The sequence below is a fragment of the Nothobranchius furzeri genome, chromosome 9, assembly GCF_043380555.1.
Source record: "Nothobranchius furzeri strain GRZ-AD chromosome 9, NfurGRZ-RIMD1, whole genome shotgun sequence".
In the NCBI taxonomy this organism is placed as follows: Eukaryota; Metazoa; Chordata; class Actinopteri; order Cyprinodontiformes; family Nothobranchiidae; genus Nothobranchius; species Nothobranchius furzeri.
This window is the reverse complement of record NC_091749.1, coordinates 62,307,283-62,332,546: the sequence shown is the minus strand read 5'-3', so window position 1 is coordinate 62,332,546 and position 25,264 is coordinate 62,307,283. Positions and strand designations below refer to the sequence as shown.

The window sequence follows — 25,264 nt, the reverse complement described above, 5'->3', positions numbered from 1 at the left end:
GGCACCGCTTGCATGCCAGATGCTGAAGGCATTGTTTACATCTCACATCAGCTTCGAAACATTCCATTGTTGAGATTTATGAGGATCATTTGTTTTTGTTTTTATCACCGCAAGAGAGAGGAAAAAAGAAGCAAAGTAGTCTAATCTTGCCAACTCATCTCTCGTCTCAGCTTTAGGTGTCTGATTTTCGGTACCTGTTCACCCACATCAGCGGGATCACACAATACCTGCATGGAAACACTGAGATAACAGTCCCGATAGCAGAAAAACACACACACACATGCTCCTGGAAGAATTAAATCAGTGAAGGATAGTCACTTTCTTCTGAGTGCCATTTGGAGTCTGTTTAAAAAAAAAAGAGGGGGGGGGGGGGGGGGGTACGGCATCTTTCCAGTTTACATAGCAGCAGCCCCAGAGAGGAGACAAGGAGACCCAGACAGGCTTAGTAGTCCAGAAGCCATTCCACTCTCAATGGGAACATGTCTTGGGCAGACACTCCAGTAGTTTTGTCTTGTATGTTGCTATCTGTGCTAGCTGCAGAGTGGAGGGGGGGCCCGTGCCAAGCGAGAGGGTCCGTAGGGACCGTTGGAATAGCTGGGGCTGGAGGAAGTTGGTCCAGGTCCAGTGGGGTGATCTGGGCCTGGTGACAAGCCAAGCTGTCTGCTGCAGGGATGCTGGGAAAATGTAAATAAGAGCCTGATAAGGCCTATTGTTTTCATTCCATTCTCATCCCAGCTGAATGACCTGCTCCCCAGCCTCGGAGCATTTTATCTCAAGAGAGGGAGGAGGAAAAAATGAAAAGGGGCGGGGGTGCAAGAGATTTAATAGCCCCCACAGGAAAATAAAAATAAACTCACTGGACTCTTCTCTTGTTTAGGCGAATTCCCCCGGAATACCATGTCCTACTTTAAAAGGACAAAAGCTGCAAACTTTACGCTAAAACTTCGAAAGTCGACTTCTGGCTGTTAAATCTTTTCCATTTATGTTTCCTTGCAGATCAGGAGAAATCCGTGGTAACTGTTGAACATTCGTCTACATTCTGTTTGACATAAAACAACAGATTATTAGTGATAAAATAAACGGACAGTAATGAGTTTGATACTGAACAGTGTTTCTACTGGCATCTCTACTGCCTCCTGAGAAAAGAGACATGCCTTGTTATAAAACTGAAATAGCATTCCTGCTATTAATCTAAATTCTTGAAAAAAAAAAGGCTGTAGAAGGGTGAAAGAATCCAGAGATGATTTCCTCATACAAAAAAAAGATGTTCTCTGTTTTCACCAAACCCATTTTTGGTTGCCTGCTTTGTCCACGCTGTTGGAATGGTGGAAGGCGTTTGAGTTATTTTACAGATTAATCCAGATCATTATTCACCTCTTTCAGGTGGAAGCGCAGGGAGGTCAGCGCTGCATTCCAGCTGTAGTCTCTCTCCTGCTGGAGGACTTGACAGGTCGTGTTTGGCCCGGCGGCGGGGATGGAGAAGCGAGGGAGGGATCGACGGCTCTCCTGGGAGGGAGGTGGATGAAGGGAGGGGAGGACTGGAGTAGAATGGAAGCTGGCACGGCATTATCTCCAACTGTTGGTGCATTCCTTAATGATCAAGTGCTGGAGAAGCATCTGCTGTGGAAGCGTGTGTGCATATGGATGTGTGTGTTGTACAGTGAAAGCATGTGTGCAAACAAACATATGCTCATGGTGTTTGTTTTGTTTGACTTCTCTGTGTTTTCTTTGGGTGTCAAACAGTGTTTTTCTTTTTGTCTTTGGATCAGAGGAGATTGTTTTTTGTTGTCGTGGATGAGAACGCTGACTCACCCTTGGGTGAGATGCAGAGAGGAAGAGATGATCTCCGCTGCTCCCTCTGCTCACTAAACACCCTGCTTTCAGATCTGTGATCTTTGTGCCACATGGGGAGTTAACACACACACACACACACACACACACACACACACACACACACACACACACACACACACACACACACACACACACACACACACACACACACACACACACACACACACACACACACACAAGGAGGACACCACATCTTCTCCTTTCCTCTTTCGGGGTCAAGGGGACAAACTGAGTTGGGAATTGGAAAGCCAATAAAGCAGAAGTAATGTTATAATGACCCTGAGCTGGAGATGTCCCGTCGACCCCCATCACACTGGAGGAAGTGGACAATCAAACAAAACGAGGACTCCGCTTGATCTCCCCAAAAAGCTGTTCTTAAACACGACCACGAGAACTACCGACCTCTCCACCGCTACTCCCAGTTGCTCTGAAGTCCTTGTGTTTGTGAGCGGTAACAGCGCTGTTTGTTTGGTAAAGGCAGACAAGAGATGTAACAGATGGATTAAAGGAAACAACACTTGTAGACATCCTTAATTGTATAAATCTGCCTTTGAAGTCAAGGATGCTACTAGTGAAACTGGGAGAGTCCAGTTGCATGTGATGGGTCCTTCTTTGCTGCTTCTATTTTGAGTTAAAGAGGTCCTTCAGTCATATTTCTAATACATTTGCAGTGGTCTACAGCAGGAGCGATCACTTTGTAAGTCGTTCTCTGGGGAGAATAAAAGCTCCGGTGCGGACATAGAATTCAGCTGAAGGGAAAAGTAGCTTCAGACAGCAGCAGTCTTATTTCCTAAAAAGTTGGACATCTCATCTCTGATTGGCTAACAGCAACACGACTCTACCACTGAGTGTTTGTTCTGCGACGCTAGTGTTTTATCTCCACAAATAACACAATTTGGGGGAGTTCTGCTGTGCGGTGGAGTTGCTAATGTAGGTTAGCTTCTACTAGTTTAGACATTCTCTACTGTTTTCTGGATGCTAAACCAACAACAGCGTTCCCCGTCGAGAGTCAAGATGGGTGAGTCCACGGATGTCAGTGACAGTGTGACGTAGATCTGTCAGGCTTTTCCAATTCCAGAGTTTCTATCAGAAGCTAATGCAGGAGATAGGTGTAGGAGACTATTTTCATGTTCAGCCTGCAGGACAAACTGAGAGGACCAAACTTTTGATCATTTTCAAAAATAATAAGTAAAAAAAATGTTTCTCGGTGAAGTTTCCTCTTTAAACAGAAACTATTTGTGTTACAATTTAACCCAAAACAGAAAAATCTCCTGTGTGTCACAACTTAAGGTGTTTCCATTAAAATTGAATAAATGATCACTGATCAAAGTAAATGGATACAGGTTTTTTTTAATGTTATTAAAGTTTCATGAAGAAAAAAAATGACATCAAATGGTGCAGTAGTTTGAAATAAAAATAATAAACAATCGAACCCGACTTTAGGGACATTTCTCATCTTCTGAGGCGAGTTTATTTAGACAAATGAGAAAATTGGATTAAATAACCCAGGTGTGGTGGTGAGAAGGCTTCAAAAATCTTGGCTTTTTCAATTTTGTTTTTCAACAGCAGTAACCCTCTTCTTAAGTTCCCTGCTGGGATCACTGTAACAAATGAACTGTTCAAAGCCTCAACCGCACTTCAAAAATGTGCACTATCACATTAAAATCCCGAGTCCGACTTTGTCCAGACTTTGAGGCAGTTTGTGAAGGGAGTGGCTGAAGGTGGAGGGCTGGAGCCTTGCTTGAGCTGCGGGTGTTTGATGGGAACAGGCTGAACTCTGTGCAGAGCAGAGATGGCGGAGGCCTGGGTCAGCCAGCCCAGCATGTTCTTTATCAGCTGCACCAGCGACATAATGGCAGATTGCAGCCATTCCTCCTCTGATTCATTGTCTGCTGGACAAATGTTAATTGTTTTCATCATTGGCAGCTATGTGAGCGTTTGGACGTACCCAGTCTCACTCCTTTCCTCCCACCTAATGTGCGTCTCTGCCCTCAAACTATCACCACAAAGCCTTCTTCCCTCCTCACTCCACCATTGGCTTCATCTCTCGTCTCTTTTAATGTTCGCCATCAAATAAAACACCTTTCTTTCATCTGATGCAATGACTCTACATTTAAGTGAATGGATTTACGTCATCGGGGTTTTTAAAGGGGAAACTGGAGAGTTTCACATAAAGAAAACTCCAAAAATACTTCATTTAGATTTTGATTGTCCCTTTTTCTGTTGATAGAATCCTCGTGCATGGAGAAGCTTCTGTCTAAAGACTGGAAAGAGAAGATGGAGAGGCTCAACACCAGTGAGCTGTTGGCAGAAGTAAAAGGTAGGATTACAAGGACAGCATCAGAACCAAGGAGATTTAGCACGGAAACAAGAGTCTGAGCCGTCTTAAAAACCTTCCTCATTCCTCTCAGATTTACATAATATTCAGCTCTCTGTAATATCAGAAAGACCTTGTACTCTGCCCTAAGTTTTTTTTATTTTTTATCTCTTTTTCAACTGCTTCTGCAGAGCTTTTTCTTACATTATCCTCAGTGCTTTACAGCTGCTGTCCGTTCTTCCACTGCCTGGGAGCATGCAGAGCCTTCACGCTGCTCTGGTAATTGTTGAACCCAAAGTGTGCTTGATGCAAACAGCACTGGCTGATCTGGGAGGAGGAGAGACGCTCAGATCGGAGAGGAGACGGCGTGGAGACGCGCGCAGCCGTCTCCTCGGTGAACTCGCGTTGAAAGCGGAATGTCTGATGGTGAACGCCCTGCGCGGCAAATTGAGTGCACCACAGCAAAGCAACCCAGCACTCCCCCAAAAATGTCTGTTTATGACAGGGTGAAGGTGGGCTGAGGATGGGCCGGGCTCTGCAGTCCTTAGCACCGACTGTTACTGAAGGCAGGCGTGTTTATAGAGCAGAGAGAAGCTGAAAAACCAGCTGACTGATAGCACCAGGCTGCCGCTGGCTCCTGCATTCACCCTCAGGAAATCTAAACACACTTTTTTTTGCCTTTTTGTATTCTGTGGAAACTATCCATCTAAATAATAATACACTTTTTGTTTTATCAGATAGGTATGAATGTCATAGAATGTCATTCGGACTTTTGTGGACACACATTTGTGCAAAACTTTGCAAATATCTTACAAAATAACTGTATTGGCCTTGAATTCATCTATTATTTAGACCTTTCTAGAGCAGCGGTTCCCAATCCGGGGTCAATAACTCCCCCAAGGGGTTCCCCACATTTCAGGTGGGTGTCCAAAATTTTGTCTGGGCTGAAGTTAGACTATATTTGTAAAAATGATTTTAAAAAATCCAAACACACTCAGTATTATACTCAAAAGTCAGTATGAGTCATAACTCTTTATGTCCATATGAAGTTAGTAATTAATCACTTTTAATGTGTGTGTGCGTGTGTGTGTGTGTGTGTGTGTGTGTGTGTGTGTGTGTGTGTGTGTGTGCAGGTAGGAGTTTGGGTTGGGGTCCTTGGCTTGCCATGGACACATGCAAGGGGGTGAAAAGGTCAGGAACCACATGTTTTAGAGTACGTTGCTACAAGAACAGGAGCTACAACTCAAGCAGAAGGTTAAAACAATGCTAAATTGATGACCTTTTGCACTTCAAAGCTTGCAAACTTGCAAAAAATGTAAATGAAGAACCTTCAAATGGACATCTTACAGCCTATTTTAAAGATAAAGCATTTACAGAGAGCAAAAATCATCACTAGTGCACGAATAAAATTCAAAACCTTTATTCTCTGCTCGCAGACAGAAGCAAAAACAGCTGTTGAATGTTCTAATAAGTATATTCATTGGCAATAACCTTAATGAACTGAAGGATAAGTCATCTCTAGGTAAACTAGATTCATTGTGTCTGCGCCTGTGCACTGTTTGCCAGTGTAGATCAAAGTGCACGGTGTACAATATTTAAAATGATTTAGCCTTTTGAAATTTGGTGTTAAATTACACGGAGGCCATTTCTGCTGTTTGATGAATGGGGAAGAGGACGGTTACTTGGTGGTCTGTAAACAGGTAGGGAGCCTGGTAATAAACACCATGGCTTGTGTGTGTGTGTGTGTGTGTGTGTGTGTGTGTGCGTGTGTGTGTTGATGAGTTATGGAGACAGTCTATACACCACAGTTACAAATATAAACGCTTCTCCTATCACAGAAGCAGCCTTAGATTTTTAATTAGCATGCCATTTCATATGACTGTAGACATTTCAAAGGGCTGCTTTGTGCTCACCCTTACAAATGTCTCTCTCTCTGCGTTTGATGTCTGCCTGATGTAAATATGGGCAATTAAAAAGAAGCCCAGGGTTGGAGATCCACAAGGTCTGCCTAATTAAAACACAAACAAAGGTACCAAGCAGAAAACACCTTATGATTAAGATCTAAAGCGTTACGATGAATCGGAGGTTCCATTAATTGTTAGGTTAAAACGGGTACAAAAGGCAAACATTCCTGTAGGTTTCAAATGAATGAAAGATAGTGGAAAATGGAGGCTAGCAGGCAGATAAAGGCTACAGTACCTAGCTGCTGAGCGGCCTTGCGTTTTCTATGCAGATCGCTCACTGATTCCTCAGCCAATTATCCCAGGCACCTTTTTAGGCTTCCTTTGGACATTGTTCCATCAAAACCTTGAAAGACAAGTAATTGTGCCGCAGGAGCAAGTGTTGGCATCTGACTGGTGAGGAAATCTTCCTCCTCTTTTTGTGCCCCTTTATTTCTAAGAAAACAAATCTAAAATGAAAATCAATCGGTGTGATAGAATTTGACCCCGAGGGTTCAGCCATGAAAGGAGACATTATTTTGCTGTGGTTGTGTTCAAACACGCCTCCAGCGCTTTGTGCTGCTGACGTGAACGCGCACGTACAGTAAACAAGCAAAACAAAACAATTGCATCAACTGCATCGGAGATCTGCTTTTCAAGGTTATCCGACCCGTCCGTTTAGCTCCATGCAGACAACGCGTCTATAATTACAGCTCATTGTCGCGTGGGTTGTTCGGCTGCATAACGGCTGAGACACATAGAGAAACAAGCGCCGCGATCCTGCGGAGGCTGCGCGCTGAAGTCAAACACGCAGGATTGTGTTATTAGAGGTTAACGATTTCAAATCTCCACCTGCCTTTTTTTCTTGTTCGTCTTAAAGGCTTACCATCAGCATGAGCAGGCAAAGAGGAAAGTTTGCAAGCATTAGCGACAGATTTCTTTTCACCCGTCAGTTCCCGAGCTAACTGTTTGTTTTCATACCTGAGCTTAGCTGTCAATCTGCAGGAACGCTCAAATCTCCCGAACAAAACCACAGAGGAAGAAAAGGCATGCCGACTGGAAGGCTTCCAAACCACACAAAGTAGCAGATAATAAAAGGCAAGGTGGAACGAGTGCCTGAGAAAGAAGTAGGCTGGGGGAGATAAAAGGGACTTCACATGTGGACGCGTAGACATAAACACCTCAAATCAAAATGTCTTCCATCACAGGATGCATAATAATATATAATTCATAATAAATAACATAAATGATTTGTGAAATGTATACAAATGCAGTACACAGTGTCCAGTAGCGGATACGTGGCTTGCTCTTTGTGATTTATACTTAACAGGAATGTTTAAGCTTCCCTTCCCAGTGAGCCACTCCCACTGCACAAAAAAAAAAACAAAAATAAACAACTAAAAACATTCATTTTATTCAAGCTTTTACACAAACATGAGGGAAATGTGCAGCTTCTAAATTGGAACCCAAGCTATATTCATTCTTAAAGAATGAAAAAAGTGAGAAAGGGAAAGAAGAAGAAAAAAAAGCTTAACACTGCGTGCATGGAAATGGCGGCTTGAATTCTGAAGCAGAAAAATCAGGGCTTCTTGCGCTGTCACAATCAATTTGAGAATGGTTTCTACGTGACAGTGGCCAGCTGCACACAGACAGTCCTGTAGCAGGCAGATAAGTGGAAGCTCTTTAGGAGAACAGAGGGCAGGGCAGGGTGGCAGCTGAGACCGATTCAACGCTGGTCCTACCTGCGCTGGCCGCTCTCCTGCGCAGGCTGAAAGGACGCCACTGTCTGAACACACAGCCCACATTGTTGAGGTGCTCGGGTTTGCTTCAAAACGTTTTCGTTCCCTTTAAAACGTCACTTCATTCCCGTTGGGTTCAACGCACCCAGCCCTTGGTGCAGAAACACAACTGCGTATGTTTCTCTGTGATGCCTACTTGTGCAGCTTTGGAGAAACAAGCAACAATATCCACATCGTGGTATTTGCTGGCTGCCATGCTGCTCGTTAGATCTACTGAAACGCATAAAAACACATTCACATAAACGGCACAAAACTGTATCTGTCCAGTTGCTCCAGTCAAAAATGCCTCAGTTAGCATTTTCTCCACAACACTTAAGTCAACTGTTTGCCCTGTGCACTCAGGTGAAATATGAGCCTCAGTAAATCATTATTCCTCAGGCCACATTTGCCAGATGAATGCGTGTGAGTGTTGGACTGTGTGTTTTCCTCCTCTAATGAATTGAGGAATTTAGCTTGTGGCAATAGAAGTTAAAAAGGTAAGGCCTGTTCTCGTGTGTGTGTGTGTGTGTGTGTGTGTGTGTGTGTGTGTGTGTGTGTGTGTGAGGGCACCATTCTGTACGTTTTCTGTAGGTTGTCACTGGTTCTGTGTTTAGCGATGCTACTTGGAGCAGCTGGTTATTAAGCGATGGATGGATCCTGCCCTGATTAGCCCTTATTGTTCTCACCTGCCCCACGTTAACCTGCCCATGTGTTCCTGATTTCCCTGTGTATTTATACCTCCCTCCTTGTGCCAGTCTTGGTCAGATCATTGTTGTTTGTCGTGTTGTTCTCGTTCCTGCCGTATCCTGTTATTAAACCCATTTTTACTTTATCCGTGCCTGCATTCCTGCCTCCTGGAACTCTCCACCACACATGGTCCATCATCTCCACACCCCCGCATCATGACAGTCATGGATTTCTTTACATGATGCGGATAAAATTTAAATTCTTCAATAAAAAGTCATTAGAGTCAATGAAACATGGATTTTGATATCTCATTACTTACAGAAAAATTAATTATACTTATTCATTTTATATTTTCCACCTAATAAAACAGCTTATATTTCTGTTCCTCCCCCGTTATGCGAGCGAGGGACATAACTTCAGTTCAGTTTTTTCCTGAATATCAAGACCACATGTAATAATTGACAATATTCAATTGAAGCAAGAATTTTTCCTCTTGTGCCAACCCAGTCTGATCTGCTTTTCATGATACTTTAGTATTTCTTCTAACAAAAGCGACTCATATTACAAGGTTAGAGAGCGAGGTGTAAAACCAGCAGCTGTGATCTGTGGTTAAAAGGAAATCTTGTGCAGTTGGAGCCTGCCGAGAGGCATTCATGTGCAGTCCTGCAGACAGGAGTGATTAGAGTCTTGGTGTTTCCCGTCAGTTCTCTTGTTTTCATCTTGTGATTTGGATTAAACTCTGGCAAAAAGCTGGTATTGTTGATGCACCTATTCATCAAAAACAACAGTGTGAAAGTCTGTGGATGAATACGTCTCTGCTCAAGCCAAGAAAACAAGCCCTTTCGGATGAGTTTATCAGACCTGTGAATAAATGCTTCTTGAAAAGAACTAGATAACATCTAGTAACTCCTAATTCACTTCCAAGGATTTGCAAATGGCGAGGCTTTACCTTGATCACTGTTTGGCAGGCTTTTATGTGAGGGGGGCCTTGAAAACTGTGAATTCTGCCAATGTTCTTAGGTCACCCAGGTCAGATTTCTCATCATAAAGGAAGCGACAGATGAATAGGGAGATGAGGGCGGAAGAAACATCATCATTTAACTGTCTAGATATTCTGCACGGTGGTGGTATCCCTGCTGTGTATTACGGAGCCAAATTAGGTAAAAGATTCGTTTATTTAAAGGGCAGAGAAGTAAAAGTTTCTTGTGATTTTTTTTTTATCTTTCTATAAAACACGAGGGTCACTTGCATTCCCCACAGAAGTGATGCGCTCGGGTCGAGCCTCTATCTTGTATTTGATGAAGTACTTTGTGCGGTGCCACAGACAGACATTTAAGTGCTGGAGCTACTACATTAGCATAATTATACTGAAGAGAGAGGCGTTCTCTATCATCAAAATATTAGTCTCTAACAGCATTCGGCATGACCAGCAGAAACGCAGGAGCTGAAGTGTGCCCCTCCACACGCCAATCTGAACATTTATTTAAAAAAAGAAGCCAGTGCTGTGCAGGTAACGCGATAGCTGATGATGTCGAGTTTTGGAGATTTGAGACGATTTGTGAATGATTGGCAGATTCTTATACAGTCCAACATCTCACAGAGTGTTTTCTGCCGGTGGCTGACGTGCCCGAGTCACCGCTTCTGCTTGTTAATGAGGTTTTATTGGCAAGATTAACTGCTTTTGTATCATAGCAGAGGCAGCAAGCCAGGTAGAACAGCTGTTGCTCATATTGTCCTGGTTGTAGGACACAGAGACGTATTAACACCATGTTACTGGAAACACATGGCCTTGTAGCAGTGGTGTGCTTCTGTTCAAACTGAGAAGAAAATCTACTAAAACGAGGGGTTTTTGCCTGAAAATGGAATTCTCCAAATTCATGATGAGCAAAGAAACACGTTTGTTTAATGATATTGGTTTATGCTGCATGCTTTCAAAAAAACAACAACTTTAAACAGTAAGTCTGGATCAGATCAATGCGGAGGTGCCGTAAGTCGGTGTCTGTGCTTTCCACAGAAAAATGGACAAAGGATCAGGTGACTGCAGAGTTCCCACACACACATGTCCATTTATTCAGAAGTGCACTTTTTTCACTGAACACACATCTGTACAAACACACACTGCTCACACTCTTTGAGCAAAGACAGAGTCTCAGCATGCATGGCATTCAAGCTATGTGTGTGTGTGTGCGCGTGTGTGTGCGTGTGTGCGTGCGTGTGTGTGTGTGTGTGTGTGTGTACAGCTTTGTACAATTGTAGCATTTAGAAAAATCCTGATTTACTTAGGATGGTCTTGCAGCATATGGAAGCGTCCACAGTTGCTGACCGATGGAGAGACAAAGGAATTCCAGTCCTCTGGTGCTAAAAAACTCAATTCAGATCTGGTCTTAATGGCTCAGCTGTCCTAACCAAAAGGAAGGGGAGAGAATAGGGTGCCTTGTGATTTTCCCCCTTTTCACCCTCACCCTCCCTCGCTTTTCTTCTTTTTTTTTTGTGTGCCTGAATCTTTTATCTGTCTTATTCACTCGGGACTCTTCAAAGTAACAAGCCTGCTTCTTTTTCCCCGGTACTGGACTTGGAACCCAAATTAGAGACTGCTTGATTAGAGCAGAGAGGAGCGAGCCAAGAGAGAGGGAGATCTGGGTACTGGACAAAACAAATCTCACCCCTACAAAGTGCCTTTTATCCTAGGACCCCAAGGCTCAAATACCCCCGTCCATCCCCGAGCAACCGTGGCTCGGCTTGTTTTTCTCTTATCATTTATTTAGTCATTCGTTGATGTTTTCTGCCCTACTTTGTGACGTTTAGATGAGGCAGGAATCTCAAAAGGTGAATGTTAAATGGGCTGGAGCTGCACAGCGCAGCTTTATAATCCCCTCCTTCTGTGAATCGATGGAGAATAGCTGAAGTTAGCTTGAGAAAACAAGAAATACGCCAGTGCACTTTGACCACGCACTCCTGGTATTGTCCCGGGCCTCACGCGTCTACCAGGGGGATGTCACAACATGTTAGGTCTGGCCTGGCTGCCGGGGTTTACGTGGCTTCATGGCACCTCCGAGCTGTCTGTCTGCCGTCGGAAGCTCAATGTGACGAGACATGTTAACAGGCAGACCCCAGCCCAAACGCTGTTAAAAGCCATGCAATATGCAGGAAACGGCCTCTTTTGTCAGCATGCCGGTCAGACGCAGACCACGACGCTACTCTTCGGTACCACCCAATAAAACTTTTATCCGCATTTTAAAGCTGATCCATAATTTAAAGCGGGAAGAGCACAGATTTTAACACTAACCAGCCAACAAAACACATATGCCTCTGATTTTCTGCTCAGCTGTCTGAAGTCTCCGAGGTGAAATACCTCCATGTTCTATGAGGACATCGTCATGAACTGCTCTTGCAGAATCTTGCAGATGTTTAAAATTGTTACAGACGAATAAAATGAGGCATTGCAGCAGAGGTCTTGATTGAAGTAAAGAAATCTGAGTTGAAGAGGATGCTTTGGGCTTCCCACAGTTCAGCTGAGCATCAAAACAATGGGCCCTCTGTTGGTATTCTTGTGTTGGCTGGGCAGGATGAGGCACCCCACTCTCAGGGTAGTCCATCAGACCCTTTACACACGTCATTCTGCAAATTCATGCTCAGAAGACACATCAGATCCGATACATTCCACATATTCTTCGGTTAAAAAAAAAAAAAAGAACATCTGATGTTGATTCCTAAAATAGGGCGTTGCATGAAATCTACGTGGTGAGCTGGAGTGGGGGGCCAGATCTTGCATTTCACCACTTCAGTCAGTGCATTTACATGCACATCAGAAAACCAAACTGTTGCCCTGAATAGACTGACGTCTTTTTTAAATGCATGTAAACACGTCGGTCTTGCTGAAGGCAAACTGGTTGTAATCGCGAAACACCCAAAAAATGTGCTTGGAAACAGACTGCATCTGTGTATAAACGGTTCAGTCAAGCTAATGCCGGAAACGTCTGGAAGTGACGAGATCGCAGATGCAGTCTTCTGACAATATCATCACCACAAAGCAGCACGTTAAAACCATCAAACAGTAGAGTACGAACCAAATCAGCTGTGCTGCAGCGTTGTCCCTTCCTTCGGCCATTGTGAACATCTCTTTAACTTTGCGTGCTTCACTTCTGACCAGAAGAATGCCAAAACAAACGGGTGCATGTCGCCACTGTTGGGTTATAATTGTATCTTTTTGAGGCCTAAAAGATGCCCAATTTGTGTTATTAACACTTCATGAATCTCTGTGTTTGCCAACTGTGGCTGTTCATGAAAGGTTGAGCAGAGTAGCTCGTTTGCAGTCAAGGATGTTGATTGTGGATTTCCAAAGAAACTTCTGTACCTCTGTAACCTGAGAAGGCCCCGCCTTCTCCATCCTTTGCTAAATTAAACCCCTGGCAAACTGAACACATGGGAGTAACGTGGGGGACAGCCTCGGAGGAGGTTCCTCTGCGTTAACTCTCCATTATTTTGGGGACTCAGGGTAAAATGTCTTCCTTGTTGTCATGTGTGTTATTTCAGGTTCCAGGGTTATTACCCCACATTTAATTACCTAACATTTTGGTGGAGAATGCGGGCATGCAGATCTGGTGAGCTGAAGGCTTTCCCCAGGAGCAGAGGGGGCCTGGTTAGCTCCACGGAGGGGGTTTCTGCGCCCAGCTCTCGCATGACGATTCATGGACATTACGAAAAATCAATCTACTCTCTCTCTCTGTGTGTGTCGTCCTTTAAGGTAATATGGGATAAAATTAATTACCTATCAGCCACCTACTGTACCGCAGTGGAACAAACTTCATTTGAGAGTCTGGTTTTCTAACGCGCATGTAAATTAGTATAAAGGCTCCCAGTTTATTACTTAGATCGACTTAGATGCTCATGTAAACGCACTGAGTGTCATCTTTCATCTGGCTGATTTTGTGTTTTTTTATATATTTTTTTGGGTCTGGGAACCCTCCTTTTCAAATAACCCCACCCCTTGAGAATTCTAACCGAGCCATTCAGCGGTGAGCAGCGTACGTCACACACCACGACGCTCAGTTTTTCATGAACATGGCGAATGAAGCAGAGTTCGCTGCGGCTCTTTCCTCTGTTCGAAATGACTTGGACACGTCTTTAAAACCACAACAGGAAGAAGCGCTAAAAGCCTTGCTTCTAAAGAAAGATGTTTGCACCGTCGCCAGACGTTATTTTTCACTAAGGCGCCACACGGTACACTTCAGCCTTGTTTCTGATTGGTTATTTTTGAGCTGGCTAGTCCCACCCCTCGTGTGCCTCTCTGCCTGTGAGTAACCAGACTGGTTTTCTGTGTCAAATTAAACAGAGGACTAGTCTGGCAGGTCAGGCTATTCGTCCTTTCCATCCAGCTGCAGTATCGATAGCTGGGATTTACCGTGACGTCACCCGATGCGTCTCGTCGGTTACCGGTAAAAAAAAAAATAAAGCAGCAGCTCCATCATAGCCACAGCCAAAGGTTAATAAAACTGGTGCTGATTGTATCAATTTTACAGATAAACCATTCACAACAAGTGTAGTCGGGTGAATGAGAAGTCAATTCAGGCCTTGGAGACAGCACACGGGCCCGATGAATAGCTGCTTTTAGGTTCCTCTTTCTTTTTTTTTTTTGGTTAGGATAAATGGAGAATTGCAGCTCTCTTCTATTGCAGCAGGCAGTGGAGGCAGAGCGGGGCGAACGGAGCTTCAGACAAGCCTGCCAGTAAATTGCCCTGAATGGGTTCTGGAGGTTGACAGGCCTTATTAAGACAAACGGCTTTCCTCATCGGAGAGATAAAATAAATCAGGTGTTTAGTCAAATTAAAATAGTTTGAGTGGAGAGGGCCCCTGGGAGCTCTCGGAGAAACTCAAGACAGATGTGGTCAGAGACGAGGGGAAGACACCCAGGAAGGAATTCAGCTTCCGCTGGCCCCAGGCCAGGCTTTGCTGTACTATTATTTAGATCCCGATGCTATTATCCCTCTCCTCTCCCGCTGCCTTTTTTTTGTCGGGTTTCCTATCAGTTTTCCCTCGTGTTCCCTGGGATCAGCTTGTCACACGGGAGTGCAGTAGGAGGGGAGTGAGTTACTGTCTAGCCTCTCACTGGCAATTATGTTGGCTGTGTAAGTCAATGGTAGGATCACTTAGCATTGATTAGGCGTAGAGAGAGAGAGAGAGCAGTGCAGTGGAGCAGCTCTCTCTCTCTGTCACACACACACAGTGGTCATGAGGCCACAGAGAGAAAAATAAACAATAGTTCTGTCGTTGTTTTTCTGTTTCACAGATGTGCATGCAGCGTGCTGACCAAAATCACAGCTGGAAAGTTGCTATGATGCATCCACAGATAATACAACACTTGGTGTGCAAAATAATGAACATTGCCATGTGACATTTTGACAAGTTAGAGCCATCCATTCTGCAATGAACTCTGATGCACTGGTGTGATCGCTGTATCTGTAACCTGTACAGTTTAGAGGCCGGGGAAACCAGGGACTCTTAACACCTCTCCTATAATAACCCGTGGAAGTCTGACACCTTGGTTTGACGGCTCCCTGCAGCTCTTTGTCTAAGCGCCAGAAACAATTCCTTCTCTTTCTTCCTCTGAAAGCCGCGAACAGCGGCTACAGCAAAAATCCTCAACTCCAGGCTGTGTGTGACCTTAACACTTTCTAGTGAATTCACTGCAGTCGGTTGCTTCCTGCGTGCTTTTCTTTGTGTTAAATATTGTGTCACTACAATAGCACAATGCGTTGATTGGTGGTGTGTTTTGCAGCAAGGCCACTTTTCTAAATTTAGCCACGTTCAAACTCCAAACTCCTCACAAGCTTTCCTTCCAAAAGGCTGGTGACTAAATGACAGCAATGAAAAAAAATCTGAGTTCTTTCTTTTCTTTTTTCCTGTTTATGCTTTTATTTTTGTTTATCAGCTGTTAATGTGTTTATTTATTCCAGCTCTTGACCTTGATCTCTCCTATTGATCACCAGGTACTCCGGAGAGCCTGGCAGAGAAGGAGCATCAGCTCTCCACAATGATCACCCAGCTGATCAGCCTGCGAGAGCAGCTTCTGGCTGCACACGACGAGCAGAAGAAGCTCGCTGCGTCACAGATGGAAAAGCAGAGGCAGCAGATGGAACTGGCTCGACAGCAGCAGGAGCAGGTAATCGCTCAGTGGTATTTTTTATTCACAACATTCATTGTCATCCCTCCTCAGTCTCCATCCAACCACCCATTGTCTTCTGCTTGTACGGGGTCGGGTCGTGAGGGCAGTAGCCTAAGCAGAGAGGCCCAGACTTCCCTCCTCCCAGCCACTTGGGCCAGCTCCTCCGGGGTAATCCCGATGTGTTCCCTGGCCAGACAAGAAACAGCGTGCCCAGGGTCTTCCTTAAGGTCTCCTCCCGGTTGGACGTGCCCGGTAAACTTCACCAGGGAGGCGTCTAGAAGGCATCCTACCCAGATGCCCGAGCCATCTCCACTTGCTCCTCTCAATGTGGAGGAGCAGCGGATCTACTCTGAGCCCCTCCCGGAGAGCCCAGACACCCTGCGGAGAAAACTCATGTCAGCTGCTTGTATCATTGATCTCATTCTTCTGGTCACTACCCAAAGCTCATGACCATAGGTGAGGGTTGGAACGTAGATCGACCGATAAATCAAGAGCTTCACCTTTTGGATCAAGTCCCTCTTCACCACGACCAACCGGTACAACGCCCGCATAACCAATCCGCCCATCAATCCCACGCTCCATCTTTCCCCTTACTCGTGAACAAGAACCTGAGATACTTAAACTCCTCGACTTGAGGCAGGACCTCGTCCCTGACCCGAAGAAGGCATTTTGCCATTTCACAACTCAAGACCACGGTCCTCCTCAAGCTTATTTACTTTATTACTCTTCCGATTTCAATAATAAACCTCATTAAAGCCATTTGCAGCAGAGTTATCACCTAACTGTTGTATTTCATGCTTGAAGTGTGCCAATAAAGTCTTGGAATCCAGGATAATAATATTACGTTGCCGTCTGCGTTGCCTCCAACGTTTCGGTCATGCTCTCTCACTCGCATTTATGCTGCGTGCTGGGAAAAATGTTATTATGACTTGTACCAACAAATGGAAGCCAATGTGTGAATTAAACATTATATTAAACACGGGAAGTCCTCCGTATCTTATAAATCGACTCCTATTATAACAAGGCGGGCATTAGATTTGCAGCAGAAATCAGGCCAATGAGCCATATTGTACAAATCAGCAAATTAGCACAGGCCATGAAGTGTGTTAATGTCTGGGAAGAAATAAGGACACAAACTATCCACACGGGCGACACTTTTATTATCAACAGCCACTCTAATGGCTATGAGTCAATTATCAGCGAGGAGTTCACTCAGAGTTTTCTCTCAGCACACTCCCAGACCTCCCTGTTGTAAATGAAGGGATAGACCACCTGCCTTAGTGATACATTTGGTCACAGTACACTAATAATACATTAAGAGTATTGATTTCTTCCCCAATCCGTGATGTTCATTTGCAAACTACGCATGACTCTTTAGGTTTTGTAGACATATCAGCATGAATAAGCAGAGATCTAAGGAACTTGATCTTATTTTGGAATGAAGGAATATTATTAAAATGGTAGTGGGGGGGGGAGGGTGGTGGTGTAGGAGAGTGGGAAGGCCCGCTGAGAGCCAGAATGTCATCAAGCCATCAAGATACAACACCGTAATTAACTGTTGACACTCGTGAGGAAGCCAGCACAAATTAATCTTGACACATTTGCAGACGGCAGATATCTTACAGCGAACGCTTTGTAATTATATTTAAAATTGAAAATTAAACGACACTTAAAACTCGGTTGTCATGCTCAATGAAGTGAGCATGTAGAGGGAGGCAGTGGCGGGACGAGAGAGAGATTGCGGTGAAGATGCGCATCACTCAGGGGCAGCAGGGACTTCTGTCAGTCACACTCCGCCTGCACCAATGGTCTCCATCATAACCACACTTGTCTGTCTTGTAAATCATTTAGTCTCCTCCAGCACGAGTTCGTGCTGCGTACTTCTGCGCGGGTCGTTTTATGTTCATTAATAGTATCTAATTGTTTGTCGTTGTCAGAATGCAGAAATCTGCTTTTATGTAAAGGAGCGTTTTTCTTTTATTTATTTTTTAAGATATGAAGAAATAAAGGTGTGGATTACTCTTTTGTAGTAGGAATGAATGCCTTGCAGTCAGAACTCAGGGCACCAGAAAGCCCACAACCCCCTAGCCAAGCAGGGCCAGTTTGTGACATCAGAGCTGAGCTTCGAACGGGAGGATTTTATTTCCTGATATTTAGATATCTTGCCTCGGATTGGATAAAAGCAACACGACTCTACCACTGACTCTGTTTGCTCGGGGGACATGAATGTTTTACCTCCACAAATACAAGCGTGGAGGAGCGTTGAGTTGCTAATCCTAGCTGCTAGCTTTTGTTAAAAGAGAGGTTCTCTGTTTATTCCGGACGCTAAAACAGCAACAGCAATCCCTGCCGTGCGTCACAGTAGTATAGATCTACGAAGCTTTTCAAATCCTAGAGTTTCATCGTCTAATTTCTATTAGAAGCTAATGCAGGAGATAGGTGTAGGAGACTATTTTCATGTTCAGCCTGCATTAAATACTCAGATTAACTGATAATTAGAAATTATCATGAAGAAATCGTTTTTCAGTCAACTTCATCTTTAATATCCTACCTTTGTAAATATAGTAGCTCTTTGAATAACAGACTTGAAGAAACAGATCAGTTTTAAACAAACAAATTAACCAACGGCTTCTCTAAGTGGGGCTAAAACCAAAGTGGATTGCTTATGTCCTTACAGAACAGTAATCTCCTAATTTTAAATGATTCATGTGGACATTATTAATTATTATAACAATTTTATATTTCATGTGTAACTTGGCAGAAATGTTGAAAACAAATATGAGCAAAAAGGTCACAGATAGCTAGCTCTGCTGCTAATTAGCACTGCAAATAGCCAAAAACTTCTACATAAATTAACATTGTATGTGAAATGTAAAACAATATAAAGTTTAATGATCTTTATCAACAAGGACTGCTTTGGATATTTTAGGACCGAAACTGTTCAAGGCAGCACAAGTTCATGTGATTTGTAACTAGCCGTTAGCTCGTCAATCTGAGCAGAGCTAATCCATATTTCACCAGATTTAGACAGCAACAGGTGTAAATAAGTGAACTATCTTTTACAGGCCGTGCTCTGAATGGGTCTTTTCTCTTCCATGGAAAGTTGCCTGGATTCTGCATAACTTTTAAAATTTTCATGATGAAGTGAAAAAAGTCTTCATTGATTCAGTTCGTCTTCTTTGTCTGTTTCCAACCAGATTGCGAGACAACAGCAGCAGCTTCTGCAGCAGCAGCACAAGATCAACCTCCTCCAGCAGCAGATCCAGGTCAGTCGCTCAAGCCTCCCACATTTCTCTCATCTGCGTAATTAGCCCACCGGTATTTCCACTACGAGCCAAATGTTTCACTTTAGTGACTCAGATCAATGAAATTAAACTTTAAAGTAAATATCACTGCTAGCATAAGTACGCCTCTCCGCTACTTTTTGTTCTTTTTTACTTTTGGGTGTCTTTTACCCTTTTATCTCTAATTCTTGTGTCACACTAACAGTCGTCATTCTCATCAAATGTTAATTGCCTGTTGGTAATCAGGAGGGTTTTAAAATATGGAGGTGAATAATTAGCACATCTTAATGAAAAAAAAAGAAGGGGGGAACGTAACAACAGCTAATGAGTTCTGCTGATGGAGGAGTGCTTGGAGGTGGGGGACATGAAAGGTGCTGGTAAACGCCTCTGAAATGAGTTGGTCCCTGAAGGGCGACACGCTTTCACATGGCAGAAAACTGCTGAAACTCCAGCCGCCTTCATGCAGTTGGCCTGTTGGAGCATTTTCTTTCCAGGTGTAAACATGCTAGCCTTCTGTAGATCAGAGATGCTGTCACGGACCATCTAGAAACAGCTGGAGATGTTCAAAGTGCGCTGGACAACTTGTGTTTGGTCACTTTAGCAGTCAAGGCTGGGAGCTTACCTTTATGAAGCTACTGCTATCCCATCTGGGCATGTTTGGTGTGAGGCACATCCTTCTCCTCCTCCTCTTGTGCTCGTTCTTCCAACAGTCAGCTCTCCCTATTCTCTCCTTTCATTAAACATTGATTTGCAGCAAAATTGTGCTACAGCAACAACGCCAAAGTGTCTGAACTCACTGTTCAGCATTTCCAAAGAGATTTAAAACTGTTCACCTATTTAATGAGATGAGATTTGTCCAACTTTATGTTTGATGAATGCTTTTTGTGAAATTTCACTGCGGGTTTGTGTTTGTATCAGAAATAAGTTAAAGCAAGACAATGAAAAATGAACATTTTGTTGGAATGCTGGAATTAATCACCATCCGTGTGTGTGTGAGTGAATGACTCATGGTGCATGTCATGTGTGGTTTATCAAAATTTTTATGTTGGGTCACATATTTGTGATAAACTTAAAGGAGTCATTCACTTGTTTTGTTTTTTCAACACATTTGCTGCGGCCACTAGTATAACTGAATGACTTATGAGTCATTTTCTGTGGAAAAATCTGCGGTGCTCCTGTTTAAGGGGAAGACATTAGCCGTGGGGGGGGGGGGGGGGGGGGGGCAGAAAATGAAGAAGAAGAAAGTATCATTTCTATAGCACCTCTCAAGATAAAAATCACGAGGTGCATCAAATGACAGTATTACCAGACGTTGTCATGATATGCAAATGTCTCTGATTGGCTAAGAGCAACGCAACTCTTCCGCTGCCTCCATTTGCTGCCTTCGTTTGCTGGTGTCTTCATTTGCTGCCTCACTTTACTGCCTTTGTTCGCTGCCTTCATTCACTGGTGTCGTCATTTGCTGCTTTCATTCACTTCCTCACTTCGCTGGCTTCATTCGCTGCCTCTGTCTGCTGCCTACGTTCACTGCCTCTGTTTACTGCCTTCGTTTGCAACCTTCATTCGCTGCCTTCGTTTGCTGCTTTCATTCGCTTCCTCACTTCGCTGCCTACGTTCGCTGCCTCTGTTTATTGCCTTCGTTTGCAGCCTTCATTCGCTGCCTTTGCTTGCTCTTCTTTCTTGGGTAAAAAATGCAACTTTGGCATGTTCTCTCCCCAAACAACACAAGCCAGAACATGTTCTGCCATGTTTTAAAGTTGCTAAAAGTTAGCTTCTTCTAGCCGAGACACGATAACGTTGAGAAATCAATTAACTCAACATTTCATTCAAGTCGGAAGTGTTTTGGAAAATGTATTCTATATTACAACTGACTAAAGACAAGCACAATCCATTGCACTCTGTGTGGAAAACACTCCTAAATGAAGTACCTTATACACTCCTGAGGAGCTAGAGAGACTCGTATCAGAGAGGACCCTTTACTTATGCTCATTGAGCATAAGGGCACAGCCCTTAAACATCTCGCATTAAGAGCCTCTTGATTTCATCACACATTTACAGGCAAATGACACCTGAAAATTCCTCTTGATGCATGGATTTAAAAGAGCTTGGAGATTTGAGGGAGTACTGGAATGCACTTTCAAACACTTGAACAGAGATACAAGCTAGGTCCTTTCTTACAGAGCCCAGTAATATCCAGCTTTTCCCTTGACAGAATGCCCACTGGATCGTGTGGAGGAAAAAAAGAAAAAAGTTCATCCACATTTAAGTGAAAGAATCCCACTTTCAGGCTATCTGCTCCACTGGCCGTGCACCTCCCCTGACTTCCCTCGGTGGATACCACCCAAGTTTCGCCCTGTGGAACATTGTTTATCCAACAACAAGTTATTTAAAACAGAACACGTTCTCTCTCCCTAACCCCGTTCCTTCACATATCCAGAGAGCTGATGAAGGGTCAAGGCCAGTAGATAAGAGAGTCAGGGCCAAACTGGTCAAGTATTTTCTGCCCCTCTTGTTTCTGCCTCTTAAAAGTGTCCTGGCCATTTTAATGCATAACAGCTCTGACTTAATTACTTCTGTATACAAGCTTCCAGTCTGCATGTAACAGACTTTAAGCAAAGCGGTAAGCAGCGCTGTGGGATTGAGTTACTCTGCTGTTAGCATGGAGTGCACTAAACTTTATTGGAGACCCTACTGCTATCAAAGTCCTTCTGTTTGGCTTCAGGGAGAGGGAAGAGCCTCTTGCTTAGGCCTCGTATTGATGATGTGAGTGATCACATCGTGAACATTGTAAACAGCTCCAACAATAAAACCACAGGCACTGCAACCGGAGACTGCCGTTGGCACGCAATGTGTGTGCTTTCAAGGGCTTGCTGCATGAAGGCTGAATCGCTCAGAAACGTGTGTGTTTGGAGGTTTAGCTGCTTTGGAGCAAGGCAGCATGAAATTCAATTAAAGCTTCCTTTATGAATAGCCGTCTCTTTTTATCCTTTTCTTCATCGCATTTTAAGAGAGAGGGGGAGAGATTTATTCTTTGTCCCACCGGATTACAATGTCACTTGTTTTAAAATAGCAGATTGAAGTGTTTGGGGCTTATCAAAAATTAAAGCTCAAGGCTTTGTGTGCTCTGCCCCTCAGCATCTTAGTGTCCCTTCAGTCCGGCCCCGCGTCACTGGAATAATCTTGGCACTAATTCAATCCCAGGATTAGATTAACTGATTTTAGTTGGGAATTTGAAACACCACTCAGGATTTTACAGGATGCATGCGACACTTTAACAAATATATTAAAAGATAAGCACTTTGTCTAAGAAGCTGCTTATCTCGCTGAGGTTTTCTAGCTGCAGAGAGGTTACAAAATAAAACAAGTCTTTTTTTTCATCTTTGATTTCTGGAACCCATCTTTATGAGAAATACCACCTCACCTCAGATTTCAGATTTCAGATGTATTGGCCAAGTAAAATTACATTTACAAGGAATTTGGCTTCGGTAGATGTTCGCTCTCTAAAAACATACAACAACCACAATAAATGAGAATAAAAATACCTAAAAACACATAAGAACATGTATACCCACACACCTACACTAACAAGCTGTAGTTTGGGTGTTTTTCCAGAATTTAGAGACGCAAACTCGTATAAATCACCAGGTGTGCACATGCACGGAGGTGATTGTGTGCAGGAATACATGCACACTGATACACACATCAAGAGGATAAAGCTGACTGAAAGGTCAGGGTGAACTTTATCTTCATAAGCAGACAGGAGAAAGCTAAGCTCCCTAGATGAAACAGGGGGATACTTTTAATCCAGAACATTTAATTTAAATTTTAAAGATCATTAAACATCATTAGAATGCCACAATATCACAACATTGTTGTGTGTCTAATTCACACGCCCAACATCTGAAAATAAAAATAGGATGTTACTATAGAGCATGTGCATTTTTTAGATGTCGTTTTGTTTATTTCAAATTAACCCGTTGTCCTTCTGCTCGTGACCTGGCCTTAAACTCTAATCATCACAAAAGACATTATCTGTGCCTGAACATCCTACCTTTGACCCGGTGGCCTCGAGGGCACATAAACACAGCATGAGCCTATCTCTGCTGTTTAAAATTGGTAAAAAGGAGATTAAAAGAAGGAAAGGCCAGTATACTGTCGTCTACTGCACACTTCAAAGCCTCAGGGGCTTTCTTACATGTCTTTAATGGTGTGGAGAAACAGTGGGGGTGCATTCAGATGTTAAAAATAAAGGTCCCAAGGTTTCAAAAAGAAGTAATTCCTCAACAATTGATAAGTGGAAATAGCTTTATGTATAAACGTTGCAAATATTTAAAACTAAAAAGGATTAAAAGACAAAAACGATGAAAAAAAAACTCTCAAACTCATTAAATGCAGTTAAAAGTTGAAGTAAAGAAATAGCTTGAATATTTGGGTGTTTGAAAGGTTATTCTGCAGCTTTTCTACCACAGAAGGTGGGTTTAAAGCTGCAATGGCAAATCTGGAAAACAAATGGGCTGAAAATATTTTTTCAAATATAGCTGTGATTAAATTGTGGAAACTAAAAAAACAACGAAAATAATAAAAATTAAAGTGATTCTCTCGCAGTTGTATAAAAACCTCCGCCAATAACACGTTTAGCACCGAAAGCAACTATTGGACCACTCGGTTGTTGGTTTCACTGAACCACCGCACTTCCCTGCGTCCTCCATTCAATCACACACTCACATATTTAGCAACAGAACACCACTGGTGTGAGAGGTCCTCCACTTGATAACATCAGAGGAGGAGAAAGAGTCGGCTGCTACCACTTCAACTTTAGCACCATCTACCAGAGTCCAAAAAAGAAAAACACCGTTTGAAGTCACGGACAACGAAAGATGTTTGGGCCTAGAAAACAGCGACTGGTGTTTTGTGCTATCTCGTTTCCTCTGGCGATTCAGGCTACCAGATCCGGTTGACGCGGATCCAGGGAAGGTACCGGAAGAGCAGGGGTCAGTGTTGCGTGACCTTGTTTGCATTCAAAACCTAGCTTGTTTACTAATGTCTTATAACATCTTTAAAGCTACAAAACCAGGTAATTTGCTGCATTTAATAATAATAAAACAAGTAGAAACTATATGTTGCTGTTTAAGTTTTTTTTTCATTAGGTAGGGATGTCTTTTGTTGAATTAAACGAGGAATAACTACTTTATATATTAAAACTCAAAGGTTCATTCATAATGTGCTGGGGTGAATGTTTCTTTTCCTTTATTATTTAAGAGATCACTTTTAGTTTCCAGCGTTTAATGTTCAGAAAACACACATTTTATTTCTCCATATACATCAAATTGAGTACAACTGTAGTTTTGGAAGACGTGCAGTGATTTAAACGATCTCTCTTAACTAAAAAAAAAAACATCACTTTTTTTTAACACTTGTAATTTTTTTTACAGACGTTAGTTGAAAGTTTAATTACATAAAAATTAAGCAAATATTCAAATCTTGGTCTTGGAAACAAACAAACAAAACAAAAACGTCTAGCTATTGTTTAGCTGCCATAGCTGCTACAGCATAAAGTAGCTGAAAGGGAGATTTGGGTCGTGATTTCATCACAAAGTATCCAACCAGTGGAGGATTTCTGCCACTGTTAAGCTTGGTTTATGCTTGACGCATTCACTTTCCGCTTGGTGATGCGGCTCGCGGATGGAACGCGCTTCACAACTTGCAGCGTTTATGGTTCGTGCGGCTCGTCTCTGCGGTGAGCCAATATTCTCCCAAACTGTAGGGGGCAGCATGGAGCTCTACGGCATGCATCCAACACTACACCATAGTAGAAGTAGAAATTACTGTTTACAACATGGCATTCCAGCATTTTTAACAGCGTCCTCATCTTTTCCAACAGTGCGAGCTATTTCTCTCCAAGAGTTATTAACAACATGTTGATCACGGTGATCTCTGAGAGCTGAATCATACAAATGTCTGTATTTACGAACCTCTGCCATACTAGTTCTTGCCGGTCCGCCATGTTTTCCGCGTCCGCCCGTCCACATGGTTAGAAATTTTCCTAGGTGCGCGTTGCGGAAATTTTGGGCCGTGCGGAGGCGCGGTGGAGGGGCGTGGTTGTTAAAATGACACAATTTCGCCGCGCGGACCTCGCGGACGCGTCAAGCATTAACCAAGCTTTAGGCGGCCTCCCACAGAAACCTAATTATGCAAACTAACGAGGTCCGTCAGCAGCAAAAGGTCTAATTGATGGATTGTTT

The 25,264-nt window shown here is 43.3% G+C and overlaps 1 protein-coding gene across 2 annotated transcripts in view; it reads left to right on the top strand.

The window, feature by feature from the left end:
- sox6 (SRY-box transcription factor 6) overlaps positions 1–25,264 on the top strand; it is a 150,989-nt gene that overhangs the window by 69,361 nt on the left and 56,364 nt on the right. For both annotated transcript variants that reach the window (XM_015953106.3, XM_054732038.2), the window contains exons 6-8: positions 4,085–4,174; positions 15,563–15,735; positions 18,936–19,004. In XM_015953106.3, the coding sequence (XP_015808592.1) occupies positions 4,085–4,174; positions 15,563–15,735; positions 18,936–19,004 (332 nt within the window). The remainder of the gene's footprint in view (positions 1–4,084; positions 4,175–15,562; positions 15,736–18,935; positions 19,005–25,264) is intronic.